The sequence below is a fragment of the Stegastes partitus genome, unplaced genomic scaffold (assembly GCF_000690725.1).
Source record: "Stegastes partitus isolate 25-593 unplaced genomic scaffold, Stegastes_partitus-1.0.2 Scaffold817, whole genome shotgun sequence".
NCBI classification, from domain to species: Eukaryota; Metazoa; Chordata; class Actinopteri; family Pomacentridae; genus Stegastes; species Stegastes partitus.
The window spans coordinates 4,093-18,932 of NW_007578548.1; the positions used below are offsets into that span (position 1 = coordinate 4,093).

Below are 14,840 nucleotides of genomic sequence, written 5' to 3' on the forward strand. Positions count from 1 at the left end.
AATATATCAAAGTATAACACAGACTCCCTCCGATGTGAAGACAGCCCACTGACGTTCCCTGTTCCTCTGAAACATCCTATCTGTAAACACCCTCAGTTATGGCTCTACTGTCCAAAGGCCAAGGCAGCACAGAAGGTTATTGAAACTGTATAACAGAGTACAGTGTCCCTCCTTCATCAGAGTTAGTTTGTGCTTGTGGATGAAGCTGAAGCAGCCAAGATGTCTGCTAGGATTCTTGTAACGCTGCTGGCTGTGTCCTGTGCTGTTACTGCTCAGTCGGACATGGAGAGCCAGGCAAGGGAGTTCCTGCAGAAATTTGACATAGACGCCACTGCACGTATGTACCAGTACTCCCTGGCATCATGGGCCTACAACACCAACATCACAAAGGAGAACTCAGACAAACTGGTAAGTGTTGATCAAACATTTGCCCAAAAAATATTGATCATATTAAGAGTTTGGATGCAAGTTGCTGATGTATATAATTCTTATGTGTCATTCTACACAGTCAGCAGAGGGGCAAGTATGGGGGGAGTTCTACTCTAAGATGTCAGAAGAGTCCCAAAGATTCAATGTGGACCAGATCAAGGACCCAGAAATCAAGTTACAGCTTATATCCCTTCAAGACAAAGGCTCCGGTGCTCTGTCCGCAGATAAAGCTGCTCATGTAAGACAAGTCATTTTTCAATGTATTACATAATCTAAAAATGTGTCCCTTGTTTTAAAAAAAACAAAACAACATCCTTCCTATTGAGATAATTATGTCGTCAGTGTTCCATAACGATTCACATTAAACTGAATATTTCATCCTTGTGTTTCCTTTAAAATGTACTTACAGCTGAGTAAGATTATGAGCGAGATGAATACAATCTACAGCACAGCCACGGTGTGTCTGAAGGACGACCCCTTGAACTGCCAGACTTTGGAACCAGGTACAGTCTTACACACTTATTAAGTAGCAGTTATTGTAACCTGTCCACCTGTCAGCCAAAGTCAGATAATGCAGTTTATAATTAACAGTCAGTCTGGAGAGGAAAATTACGTTTAATGAAGTTCTGGAACAAAGATTCATTAACCTACAAGTTTAGTTCTCTATTTTGTTACTCTGACAAAAAAACAGGTTCAAATACAAGATCACGCCTTCGTATCTCCAGTGGTGGAAAGTAACAAAGAATATTTACTTAAATACAATTTTTAAGTCCTTGAACTTTACCTGCATAGTTCAGTTTTGTGCTTCATAGGCTTCTACTCCGCTAAATTTAAGAGCAAAATATTATACTTTTTACAACAGCAGTGTAGTTCCCAGCCTTTTCAAACTGTGTGGTTGGATCCACTTGCCACAGATTTAAGCTGCTAGCCTTTCCACAAAAAGATTTTCCCGTTTTAAACATCTCACATGGTCGATGTAAAATCATCCAATATTTTGCCAAATCAAGACATTGGATTTAACAACCTGACTGTATAAAGTAATCAAGTAGCTAGCATTACATTGACCAGGTACAACAGTAAAATGCTGCTAACACATTCTTTTATCAATATTAGCAATGTGATAAGTTCATATTTAGAAACACATTGGTCATAGGCCGTATTTATGTAAAACGAGTACTTTTACTTTTGGTACATGTTGAGACATCTACCTGGTGATACAGTATTCATACACCCCTGCCATACAGTGGTAGAAAAAGTAAGTATGTAAAAGTACAGAAGTATTAGTAGCACAATGTACTAAAGGTATCAAGAATGTCAATTATGAATAAAAGCTTTAACATTGTTACATATAGATTATACAGATGATTCTAAAAAATACACAAACGGATCAATTATTTTACTTACTATATCTTAAAACAAAAAGTAGCTTATACTTTATCTATTGTAAAGTAAAAGATACACCATTTCCCTCTGAAATTTAGTAGTTTAAAAACAAATTATTATAAAGTAGAACAAGTACATAACATGAGTAAATGTCCTTTGATCCACAGCATTCCACCACTGCAATCATACTTGTTTTATTTAGTATTGTTTTTGGATTTGATAAAAAGTACAATATTTATCTGAGATCCGTGCAGGCTCTGCTTCGTCTCTGACTCGTGTCTTTCTCTGTTTACAGGCCTGGAGGACGTAATGGCCAACAGCCAAAACTACGCTGAGCGTCTGCATGTGTGGGAGGGCTGGAGGAGAGAGGTGGGCAAGAGGATGAGGCCTCTGTACGAAGACTACGTGGACCTGAAGAATGAAGCTGCCAAGCTCAACGGTGATGAATTCAAAGAAAACACTTTTAACATGTGAATGAAAAAGAAACTCAAGTGTCAAGGTCTGAACACAGACAAACAGCTTATCAAGGAACCGTAAGGGTATAAACTAATACTCTAGACTGTAGATGGGTGAAGCTCATGCCTGATAGGAACACAAAGAGCTGACAGTGTGAATATACATGACGGCTCCTCCCAAGAACCTCTGCTGGTTTGTCGCCACTGAGGCCTAAAGTTATGTTCACTGCTATCAAAATGCATGCAACACTAGTGTCATGGCTTAAATCATTGTGCAAAAGGGTGTCTGTATTAATTAATTCTCAAAAAACTACAGAAAATAACACCTTTCGTTCTTTTTTTTCTGCTTGATCTACTTCTCTCTTATACACACTTAAATGCACAGGTTTCAAAGATTACGGAGCTTACTGGAGATACAACTATGAGACCATCGAGGATGAGATTCTGTACAAGTACAACGGAGATCAGCTAATGGATGATGTCCGTTCAATATACAATGAGGTGCGTCCTTGTTGGTGGATTTGGCTCCGTTACATGTGGCTCATGCTTCAGTGCATCCACATTAATGAGAAAGAGGTTATATGGTTTGTTATTGATTGTGCAAAGTAATTAACAGCAGGTATGTTTTGTTTGTTTTTTTCCCACAGATTATGCCTTTATACAAGGATCTACACGCCTATGTGAGAGCCAAGCTCATCGATGTCTACCCAGGACACATTGATGCACAAGGACCTCTGCCGGCCCACCTGCTCGGTACGTGGAGGATTTAGTTCAGAAATCGCAGAAGTCCTGTGTTTTGTCTTTTATTTTGCCATCAAAAGAATCATAGTTGGAAGAAAACGTCACAGTCAACAGCCTGACGAGCTTATTATCGTGGAAGATTCAAGAGTTACACCTCACAATAAAGTTCTTCAATTCATTCCACTATGATTAACATCCACAGAACAAAAATAACTTCAAAGTCTAAAGGAGCAAGTTAGACAAGGACATAACACAAAGGAGAACAGGGCAAGAATAATCCTATTTCATTAGAATTTACTGAGAATAAATAGTTAATTGTATCCTTTCCCATTTTTATTTCTTTATATCGTGCTTTTTATGCCACAATGTATTTCATTCTTGTTATTATTAGCATTAATACTTTTATAAATATAATACTGTCCTTTTATATTTTTCTCTTTTGTTATCCTTGTTTTCCCCCGTTTGTCAGGTTTTTTCAGGTTTGATTCTGACACCAATTTTTAGTAATCAAGGAGGCCGATGACCAATATTTGAAACTGATGTACATTTCCAGTAAATCTAAAAACCTTTGAATAACATGAACTCTAACACAAAACTTTGTTAAAATGCCCTTGTTTGTTTGTTTGTTTATACTTTATTAAAAGAAACTTTACTGTATATCCTTTACTGTTGATTGGCTTTTAGTCAGGACGCATAGCCAATCAGAGAGTGCTGTAGGTAAGAGATTACTCTGGACCACTGGCACATTTTAAATTAATGTATTTTACAGAAAATCAGTGAAAAAGAAAGAAAAATACAACAGTCATATTTGGAAAAATGCTGAATACCATCCAATAGTCATCCAGGGCCATAATCATCTGGACCTTAGTGTGTGTCTGCTGTTATGTTTCTTGTTCTCTCATCGTGTAATTTAAATGCTCAGTTACTCTCTTTGGGGTGGTGGCTGGGACGGTGGTCTATTTCGGGTTGGGGGTGAGGGCTTCACCTCATCAGGTGGCAGAAAGTCTTAGTCATAGCAACATTTTATGAACTGCAAAGTAAATTTCCATCAGATACATACGCGTAATGTACTTATCCTTGTCTAACACACCACACCTAAACAACAATCTTTGCACCGTAATACCCTCCTGCCCTGTCCTCTGCTGGATGCAGTGTTTGTCTCGTGTTACGTAGGTTGCGCAATGTTTATGCATACCCACCTATCAGAAGGATCTCAGAGTAGATGTATGTGGATATAATAAATACAACAGAGGGAGCAAAAAGATGTGAATGCTTATTTAAGTTTTTAGTTCAGAACTGAAGTTTGTCTCCCTCTGTTGTCCAGGTTTCATCACTACCACTGTGTTGCAAATGAAAAGAAGTGCAACAGATGTAATATTTGGCTTTTAGATTAAACTATTGGGTGCATCCTTTTGTTAAGGGTTTAAATTAACACACCAGTTTGTAACATATGTCTGATTACTGTCCACTGTGGGAAGAAAATATTTTGCCCACTTACTGAGAAATGTCCTTTTTACTCCTTTGGTTTTTCAGGTGACATGTGGGGAAGATTCTGGAGCAACCTGTACCCTCTGACAGTCCCCTACCCTGACAAACCAGATATTGATGTCAGCAACACCATGGTGGCAAAGGTATGGTTCAGTTCTCTCTTTTTACATCAAAGCAAAACCAGTATATGAACAATTACAAATTATATTTCGATATAGTGCATGCAGTAATAAAGAGATGAAAAGACATTAAAATCTTTGACCAGAACTGATATCATCTATCAAATGCCACCTTGAATTTCAGGGCTGGACTGTGAACAGGATGTTTGAAGAAGCAGAGAAGTTCTTCATGTCTGTGGGCCTGTATGAGATGTTTGAGAATTTCTGGACCAACTCCATGCTGACGAAACCTACCGATGGACGCTCGGTGGTCTGTCACCCCACAGCCTGGGACATGGGAAACAGAAACGACTTTAGGTAGGACAAATCTGCAGACATGCACGTGTTCACATGTGTGCATACATGTGCAGCCATGCTGAAACACATGTTTCAGCAAATTTTTTTTTTGTGCTGAGCTGATCAAAGGATGTTAACTGTAGATCATTTCATATTTATGAGAGCCTTAAATATCAACTTAGCGAAACAGTGATACTGATTAGACTCTGAGTCATTTTTCCCTGCTGATAAAGATAATCCAAATTTTAGTTGTAAAATAGTAACCCAATAGTACAGCTGTTCCAACACTGACTGCATTGCTTATAGTGATACAGTTTATGCAAATGCAGACTCTAGTATATCAAGTCTCACATTGCAATAGAATTACTGAAGAAAACCTCTTTAGACAGAGATTTAACTGACTTTATCTAACCTGGGCTTTTAGTGTTTGCTACATTGGACTTATCAGAAACATGTCATTGCACATGCTGTTTATTGGTGCGCTGCATCTGATATAGTGTTGTGAAATGACTGTATCACGCAATCTAACTGCTGACATGATCGCTTCTCCTGTGACATCTACAGGATCAAAATGTGCACTCTGGTCCACATGGACCACTTCCTCACAGTGCACCATGAAATGGGCCACAACCAGTACCAGATGGCTTACCGTAATCTGTCCTACCTTCTGAGGGATGGAGCCAACGAAGGTTTCCACGAGGCTGTCGGAGAAATCATGTCCCTCTCTGCTGCAACACCCAAACACCTGCAGAGCGTCGATCTCCTGCCCGCCGACTTCGTTTACGATGAGGGTACTACTGATGTAGAAGTATTGGTTCTACAAAACAGTGAAGCGATTAAAATCAGTATTTAAATATGAACAATAGATATGTGAAGCAGTGATGAACCTGACCCTGCTGTTCCTGTATGTAGACTTCTAGCTTTTTTCAGCAAATCGTTCTGGTTTTGTGGCCCCCAAGTTTTTAGCATCATTTCCAGCAGGATGCAGCTGTTTTTGATGAAAAGCTTTAAAACTGAATATTGGATTTAAATATGATTAACTCAACTTTAAACATATGCCTAAATGTGTCTAAAGGCAGCTAGTAACTAAATTTGCCATATAAGCTTAGATAATATGAGTGTTTGTTTACACTGACCCTAAGTGGCCAAAAACACGAGTTACTGGAGGTTAAACTTTATAATGTGTCTCGGCTGCCTGTGTAATGCTGCCCTCAAATGGCCTGTAAGTTTAACACAGCTTCAGCACCATAGACGTTATCAAGATACCATGACCTTGGGCTCTCTGTTGACTGTTTTACGAGCTGTCATAAATTCATTTACAGTGTCTGACATGCAGTCAGGTGACAAACTGAACAAAACAACGTGTTCAGTGTGTTTAACCAATGAATGAATTTCTTGAACTTTTCGCTCTCTGTATTATAAATTATGTTGTGTTTTTTTGCCCTGTAGAAACCGAGATCAACTTCCTGCTGAAACAAGCGCTCACAATTGTGGGCACATTGCCGTTCACCTACATGTTGGAGGAATGGAGGTGGCAGGTGTTTGCAGGGAACATCTCCAAAGATGAATGGATGGCACGCTGGTGGGAGATGAAGTAAGCAGATCCCTACACGACACATCTGTAAATAATGCCGTTAGTTTGAGCAAATTGTAGAAATTCTCTTGTGAATTCTGTAAATACCAGTTGACTTCGAGGATCACTGCATTTAAATGTGCTCATGACATTAAAATTGGACAAATGTAGAGGTATTTAATGTTGTTCAGCCTGTATTCGTGTTGATTCTGTATTATTTTAACAGGAGGGAGCTGGTCGGGGTGGTGGAGCCAGTGCCAAGAGATGAGAGCTACTGTGACCCCCCTGCTCTGTTCCATGTGTCCGGAGACTATTCTTTCATCAGGTAACAGTCCTGCTGTGACGCTGTACTTTAAGGAAATGAAAGCATAACTTTGATGCTCGATTTACTTAAAATCTGCGTCACCAAGAGTTCTGTTTTCAGCTGTGTTCACTCAGTTCACTTCAAATGTCATTGAAATTTAGTGGAAAGCTACAGGAACAAGGAAGTATTACTTTCATTGTTAGTTGCAAACATTTAATTGCAGTAAAACGTAACCATTGTTTATCTGTAAACCCCCATGGACACCTAACATATTCTTTAAATATACTCATTTTGTCGTTCATATTGTACAGAAAAACCAAAGTTGGAGGGCAGATGCTTCAATACAGCGTCAAAACTGCATAAATAAAGCCTTTAGACTGGTTTTCACGTTACAATGTAAACAACCAGTGTGTTTACAGTGAAAAGACATACTCTGTTTGAGATTATATTTTCTTGTGCTTTTTGGCTACATATGGCTGAAAACAAGAATCACACACCTTTGGCTTCAAATTTGATAATAATGATATGAATAGGATCCAGGTTTAAAACAGTCTTTCCCATTTCTGCTTTGAAGCATCACTGATGTGTGTGTGTGTGTGTGTGTGTGTGTGTGTGTGTGTGTGTGTGTGTGTGTGTGTTTGCTGCTGGTTTTGAATACAGATACTTCACCAGAACCATCTACCAGTTTCAGTTCCAAAAAGCTCTCTGCGATGCCGCCGGTCACACAGGCGCCTTGTCGTCATGTGACATTACCAATTCTACTGCAGCAGGAACCAAGCTGAGGTATGAAAAATGTCAAGTTCCGCCTTGAAGGCTTGTTTACTTGTTTTGGCTGCCCCTAATGATAGATCTATACATTTTGTATTTCTATTTTCTGGATAGTGGAAATAATGTCTAATTTCCATTTTGCAACTCCACATTATATTACATTTTTGTGGTCATCAACATCATTATCATTGTTTCCTGCCAGAAATATGTTAGAGCTGGGAAGGTCTCAGTCCTGGACCAGGGCCTTGCAGACGATATCTGGTGATGTGAAGATGAATGCTCGCCCCCTGTTGGACTATTTCCAAAAACTTCATGACTGGTTGAAGGTGGAGAACCAGAAACACAACAGGATTGTAGGCTGGAGGACAGACATAGATCCATGTGAGTACAAAAGAACCTGACGACTACTCTCACAAAAACTACAAGCACTTCTCCCAAAATAATAGCTTAGCTTGTTAGCTTACCTTACCTCAACGTCTGGAAACGGGGGAAATGGCTGAACTGAACTGTATTGATTACACAAAGGAGAGTCTTTTGTGTTGTGGTTCCTCTCTCAGCCTTCTATGTTTTTGTTGTTGGACCCATCTTCTGTCACTCTCTGTTTCTACCACGTCCTTGGACTCTCTTTCCTGTCTAAGGCCACGTCTACACATAGCTGGGTGTTTCATTGTTTTCAAAAAATCTTTGTTTATGCAAACCTGCAAAAGCTGCTATGAGCGCACCAAACCTATAGGGGGCAGTGTAACGAGAACCATAAAGCCATGCTAGCCAATCAGATTCCTGGAAAAAACACAACAACGAATGGCACAAATTACCTCCTGTTACTTCAACGATAATGGCACGAGGGTCGTTTGTTTGGACCGACAGAGAAGTGAAACATTTGCACAAACGTAAAAACAAGCACTGCTTTAACAACATCCATTTCTATCACAGTAGCCAAACTGTAAACATGTGTCGCACACATATGACGCTGATGACGCTTTTGTCGCACACTGTGACGTCAAACTCTGTCTCCTCCTGTCTACATGCAAACATAAAGACGGAGTTTTTCCAAATCTCCAGATATGATTGTTTTTGATGACTTGTAGCTTCGTTTACGTCTAAACCAAAGGCCCAAACACGTTGAAATATCACCGGTTTTGCTATGTGTTAACAGGGCCTAAGTCACTTGACTCCCCACACTCACCGAATACCTGTCTCCTACTTTGTAATCATTTAATCTTGACTCCCACACCCACCACACCCGTTTCCCCTTATTCCATCACCTCACAGTACTACTTATCTGTCCCCAATCTGTTCCCAGATCAATGATAGTTCTGAAAACATAGATTCAGACTTCCATTGATTTTATATTTTAAAAATCTAAAGAACTAATCCTGTCAACTTGTGCGGTGGAGGCTTCCATAGTATTGTTCTTCCTCAGAATCAGTTTGTTTGAGCAATGTGTGCTCGATGACTTTGAGTCTTAAGTGGTATAATCAATGACTTTAAAACTTAAAATAACATTCCTGCCGAGCTTGTGCTCTGCAGTTGGATCCTTCTTTCTACAGCTAGCTGTTTCCTCCAGCTTTCATGCAAAACTAAGATACCTGCTTAATGTGCAGATGTGCATTAGTCTTCTTATACTAAACTGCTCCCTTTCCTTGTGTCCTGTTTTGTTACCTGCTCAAAAAATTCATCAGGATTGAGTATTTCCGCTTAAGTTCATATCAGGCACAGCTAAACTGAAAAATTTTCCTCGAGGCATAGAAATGATATGAGTTGACACTTCTCTCAGTGTTACGTAAAAGCTGTGACAGAAAAAGCAAAAAAAATAGCTGATGTTACTTCTGGTAAACATTTGCTGTGCCACTTCATGAAGAAGCACTGAAGTAAAATAAAAAGTCCCCAAGGGCATTTTTAAGGAAGTAGGAAAATGGCCTCAAGACACTGGTGTTCTTTAATGACAAATTTTTGCATGGTCACACCACATCAGTTACTAGAATGTGTTTTTTCCTGAAGAAAACACATGTGACCGCTGCTTACGGTGTTACAGTTGCATCAGACTGACACTAATTTTAAATTTATTGTTTTTAATCCTCCCAAAACGGTTCAAGTTCAGCCAAATCTCTCATGCGCCATGTTTGAGCTGATGAAATATGGAGAACTGAAAGTGAAAAACATGTTTAACAGAAGATTCTTAATTCATTAAACAGAAGTATTGATTAAATAGTTTTTTTGGGGTTTTTTTTGTTTTGTTTTTTTACAGTTTCAGCGAACGCCATTACAGTGAGATTGAGTTTGAAGGCAGCCATGGGCGATGACGCTGTGAGTATTACTAGTGATTATTAGAAGTGTTAATTACACCTGAAATAGCATAGATTGTGCAGCTATGAAGCCACTTGCAGTCTGTCTGATATCATGGAAAGTAATATTAACCTAATATGTGTTGCAGTATACCTGGAATGACAACGAGCTGTACCTGTTTAAGGCCAGCATTGCTTATGCTATGAGGCAGTACTACAGCCAAAAGAACCAGACCCTTCATTTCACGTCAGTATCCTGCATTATCCTGGGACTAAAGATTTGTTTTTATCATCACATTTGTTTGAGAGCTTTTTTCCGTTTGCACCTGCAGATCAGAAAACGTCGTCAACTCCGAGGTCACTCCAAGAATCGCCTTCTACTTTGTGGTGACCGACCCAGCAACTCCCTCCATAATCATCCCAAAGCATGAGGTGGAGGCAGCCATCCGGTGAGGAAAAAGCTTCATTCAACACTCAAGCGTATTTGGTTACATACTCCAAAACACTGATTTTAATTTCATATCACATTGAAGGTGTCAAAGAGGTTCCAAGCAGGTGTAATAGTCGAGCTAAATCTTTTATGGGGGGAGTTTTTGAGGCATAGCTGAGACAGACAGAGAAGCATCTGCAAAGTAGATAAGTCAGAAAAGTAAGTAGGTAGCAACATTTTTACATTCATTCATTTCGTCAGGAATCAGACAAATAAATAAATATATATATATATATATAGTTAATCCAGTTCTAACCAACTAGTTTTATATTTATGCTAGTTTTAGTTTATTTGCACCTCAGTTGAAAATATAAAGGACCAAGAACAGACCCTTGAGGAACCCCACGACTAGTTCCTGCCTTCTGTTACAGGGTTCATCCTGATGCTGTCACTGTAGAAGGTGATAATATGTCAGGTGTTGTGTTCAGTTTGTTCTGCTTGTGAAGGTGAAGAAAGGCGGTCATAAGTTTAAACTGAAGTTTCTGAAATTGAAACTGGAACGTTATGATGATTTTTAGTCTTATTAGGTTAAGGGATGGATCTGTTGGCCTGTTGGTCGGTTCACCTTTAAAATATTACAACTGTTGCACAAATTGTCTTCACATTTTGCTTAGACATTAATGGTTCCCAGACGATGAATCAAAGAGTGACTTTACTTCTGTGGCAGTTCAAAGTTTTTCCTTATTTATCCACTGCTTGCATAGTTCTCACACAGTGCACTACTTTGGCAACTATTTTGGTACAGACATTGATGTTGTCAGGATGAATTTTAAAAACTGATCTGATTCTAAGATTTTATGATCAGATTTTAAGTTGATGAATACTTTTATGACCCAACACTTGCTAATTGGAAAAAAGCACACATGCACATGAAGATAGCAAACATGGTAACAATATACCTGCCAACTGAGAGCATGTTAGCATTGCTAGCATTATAATCAGCTATCATCATGACTTTAGGATCTTAATTAAATTTCCTTCTGCAATATGTGACATAATCAACTTTGTGTAAACTTTTCCTGAATAGGTGTGAGCAGCAATGAACTCCTTTCTATGTCCATCACAGGTTATCTCGAGGTCGAATCAACGAGGCCTTTAAGTTAGACGACAAGACGCTGGAGTTTGAAGGGATCCTGCCAACACTGGCTCCTCCAGTGGAGCAACCGGTGGAGGTTTGGTTGGTGGTGTTTGGTATCGTCATGGGCCTCGTGGTACTGTTGGGCGTCTACCTCGTTGTCTCTGGTATCAGAGAGCGCAAGCGGTGAGTTTGTTCCCAAGACCAAGAGTCATTTCTGGAATCTTTGACCAATCCTTTGCATAACAATGAGACATGTTGTGTTTCTTGTTTTTGTAGGAAACCGAAAGAGGTAGCTGCAGAGAATCCCTATAGTGAAGACACTGATGGACACAGTAACAAAGCCTATGAGGACAATGACAACGAACAAACTGGATTCTGAGTTCCCCACTGTGGCTGAGAAACAAGAGGACTATCGTCTGCATATCGTAGTGTCATAGTCGCTGTCCAAGAATTGTATAGTAAAGCTTTATAATTGCGTTTTGTTTTCCCACCAGTGCTGCTTGGCTTCTCATCAATATTGACATCATGGTTAGATGTGAATATGCATCAGAGTTTTAGTTGAGTTTCCATTTTGAGCCTCACAGCTATTGTATAGTATGTATCCCTGTCAACAAAAAGTCTGTTTAATTGCTGTATACTAAATGTACTTCCATGTGAATTTACGTAAAGTCTGATATTTTGACACACTAACATTACACTTAGTAGTACAATAAGAAAATTTACTTTACTAAGCTTTTCTGAGACACCATTAAGTGCAATTGAATGTATTTAAGTATACTTTTTGTAATAATAATATATTCTTTCCTTGTACTTTGCAAATACCTAAATGAAGTAATGTCTTTACCACACATAATAAATACAGTGTATAATATACATTCATTAAACTGCAAATACTTGTTTAAAAAGTTCGTAATTTTAGGGTTTATAGCACACATTTAAATACAATCAAAATATATTTTTACATACGTAGAACATTTGAATAACACCAAAAAACTGCATTAGTTTCAAGCTTTATTTTCAGTAAAGGTTATTTCAAATTTTTCTTTCAAATTGTGTTTTGTGATTTGCAGATTATTACATTTTTAGAATTCAAAACGTGATCTTTTGTCTTATTGTTGGAATGTTGATATCTTTGTCTCTATGACTTTTTAATGTTTCATGTAGCCTTTCAGGGTCAGGTATTTGTGTATTACTATTTGATACTTGTTTTTAAAATATCAAATTTGATCAAATTTTCATTGTATACCTGAAATGTATTTAAGAAAAGCACATTTTGAAATGACAATAATGTTTTCAAATGCTGCACATTGTCAGCACTTCATTTATTGAAAATGCATCCCTCAATTCTACGACTGAAATGTTGCATTTTCAAAATAAAGCCGATGCTGACAGTTTGTGGGGATTTAACTCTTTTAATGACAATACACAAATACACTGTTGACCAAAGCTGGTGATTTTATTGCTCAGATAAAATATACATGTGTAAAAAAACAGGCATTTTAAGCTCACAGTATGCAAATATAAGCATAGTACATCTTTATGTGTTAACATTCAATTTGATCTGAGGCTTGAAGTCTAACTTCCAGTGAGTCTGGCTGTCTCCACATATCAACTGTATACAGTGGACATGTGTACACTTTCTTGTGTGCATTGGACTCTTAGGACTATTTATTTAATTTATCTCACAATGTCTCATATTTATGTACATTAAAAAAGTGTTATATAAGTGAATGTATTGTTACATTACTTTGGTTTCCATACTACTCTTTGTATGTATCTTTTTTGATGAAGATTACATCTCCTTTTATTTCAAATTATCATATCATACAGTATTGCTTGTAAAACAAAACAAAAACAACAACAATATTTAAACACCTCTTTAAACAACAGAATTGAATACATAGTTGTATGATACATATTTACGCACTTCTGCAATAGCAGAATTTCACACACTGGTTTTCTCTCACTGGACCAGATGACTCAAACAAAAGAGCTCCTCTCATGCTTTTATTTATTTATTTTTTTGTTATATAAAATTGAAATCACAAATAAGATTCACAGAATAATTTTTAATGCTAACTAACTTGCCTGAGAACTGGGAATATGTCTGAAAACAAATAAACAAAAAACACTCTCCATCACTTCTGAATAACGAAGAGGAACGAATGAGCCGCCACGTGTCCGTCCAGAGTTGCCATTTCCACGCTGTCCGACTCGGTGACTATGTGGATGAACCAGCCGTGGTGCAGCACAGACTCAAACTTCCGCTGTCTGGACTTGTCAGACTTCATGTAGAAGACAAAAGACATGGTGCTCTCATCGCTCTTGGAGATCTGCTTCAGCCTCTGCGATTCGCATGTCTGCAGCGACAAAAGTGTGGATCACAAAAGTATCAATCCTGTTAATCATCTTGTTTAACTAACAATGAAATTAGAGGCAAAATGTTTTTCTTCTATTAAGTTTTAATTACCTGAAACATAAACTCTTGAAACCATAATGACAGTGCCAATGAAATACTTTTATGGGTTTTATTCTTGGCTAAAATTTGTGCAGATACCTACAAAACCACCCCATCTCCATTACCAAGAGCTTGCTGGTAGATTTGTTGGGTTTCTTTCAATCTAATGTCAAAAGGTCTGAGCGTTACTATGTCAAGTGCCTTAAGATGACTTCTAGTGTAAATTAGTGCTTTATGTAGAAAACTGAATTTAATGTAATTCCAGCTTCACCTTGTGTTTAGCGTTAATTTGCAAATGTCTGTCTGCCTGCTAACATGCCAAAACAAGATTGTAAGCAGGGAAACATACAGACAGGTGACTAAAGAAAATCTAGACCCCGACCGTGAGACGTTGTGGAAACATCACTGCAAGTCTATACTAAGTTGTTCAACTGTCCTGATGGGAATGGTCTCTTACAGCATTACAAGGTTTCCATCCAAAGGGAACAAGGGTTCACCGAATGGTTTGATAAAAATGCTGCAAATCATGTGCTATGGCCTTCACAGTTGCTAGATCTTAGCCCCATTGGGAGACTTTGAACCTACTTGTTCGACATCTCTCTCCACCACCATCTTTAAATAAGGGCATATCTTATTGAAGAATGGTGTTCATCCCTCCAGCAGAGTCCCAGAGACTCAATGAGAATCAACATCACGGTGCATTGAGGCTGTTCTGGACATACATGGTGGCCCAACACCTCACTAAGACGCTTGATATTGTTTTTTCCTTTAATTTGTCACCCATCTGTAACTGTTGAACATCAATAGTTTTGCCACTCTTAGCATGTTGGTGCACTGACATCAGGATTTTGGTTCCAGCCAGCTTTGTACCTTCTTACAGTCTCACAGAGTTTACAGACTCCAGACTTGGTACCGATTACTTAATATCATACC

At 38.4% G+C, this 14,840-nt stretch overlaps 2 protein-coding genes across 2 annotated transcripts in view; one reads left to right on the plus strand and one right to left on the minus strand.

Annotated features, from left to right (window-relative positions):
- The first annotated feature begins 219 nt into the window (after positions 1 to 219).
- ace2 (angiotensin I converting enzyme 2) lies at positions 220 to 12,940 on the plus strand. Its single transcript, XM_008292540.1, has 18 exons — positions 220 to 408; positions 509 to 667; positions 839 to 932; positions 2,108 to 2,251; positions 2,653 to 2,768; positions 2,915 to 3,020; positions 4,542 to 4,639; positions 4,800 to 4,972; positions 5,516 to 5,742; positions 6,401 to 6,545; positions 6,751 to 6,849; positions 7,489 to 7,611; positions 7,799 to 7,977; positions 9,845 to 9,903; positions 10,031 to 10,128; positions 10,214 to 10,330; positions 11,438 to 11,632; positions 11,726 to 12,940. The coding sequence occupies exons 1-18, from the start codon at positions 220 to 222 to the stop codon at positions 11,826 to 11,828; spliced, it is 2,424 nt and encodes an 807-aa protein (XP_008290762.1). The 3' UTR covers positions 11,829 to 12,940.
- LOC103365194 (uncharacterized) overlaps positions 12,882 to 14,840 on the minus strand; it is a 12,697-nt gene continuing 10,738 nt past the window's right edge. Inside the window, exon 7 of the mRNA XM_008292564.1 lies at positions 12,882 to 13,809. Coding sequence (XP_008290786.1) covers positions 13,588 to 13,809 — 222 coding nt within the window. The 3' untranslated portion in view covers positions 12,882 to 13,587. The remainder of the gene's footprint in view (positions 13,810 to 14,840) is intronic.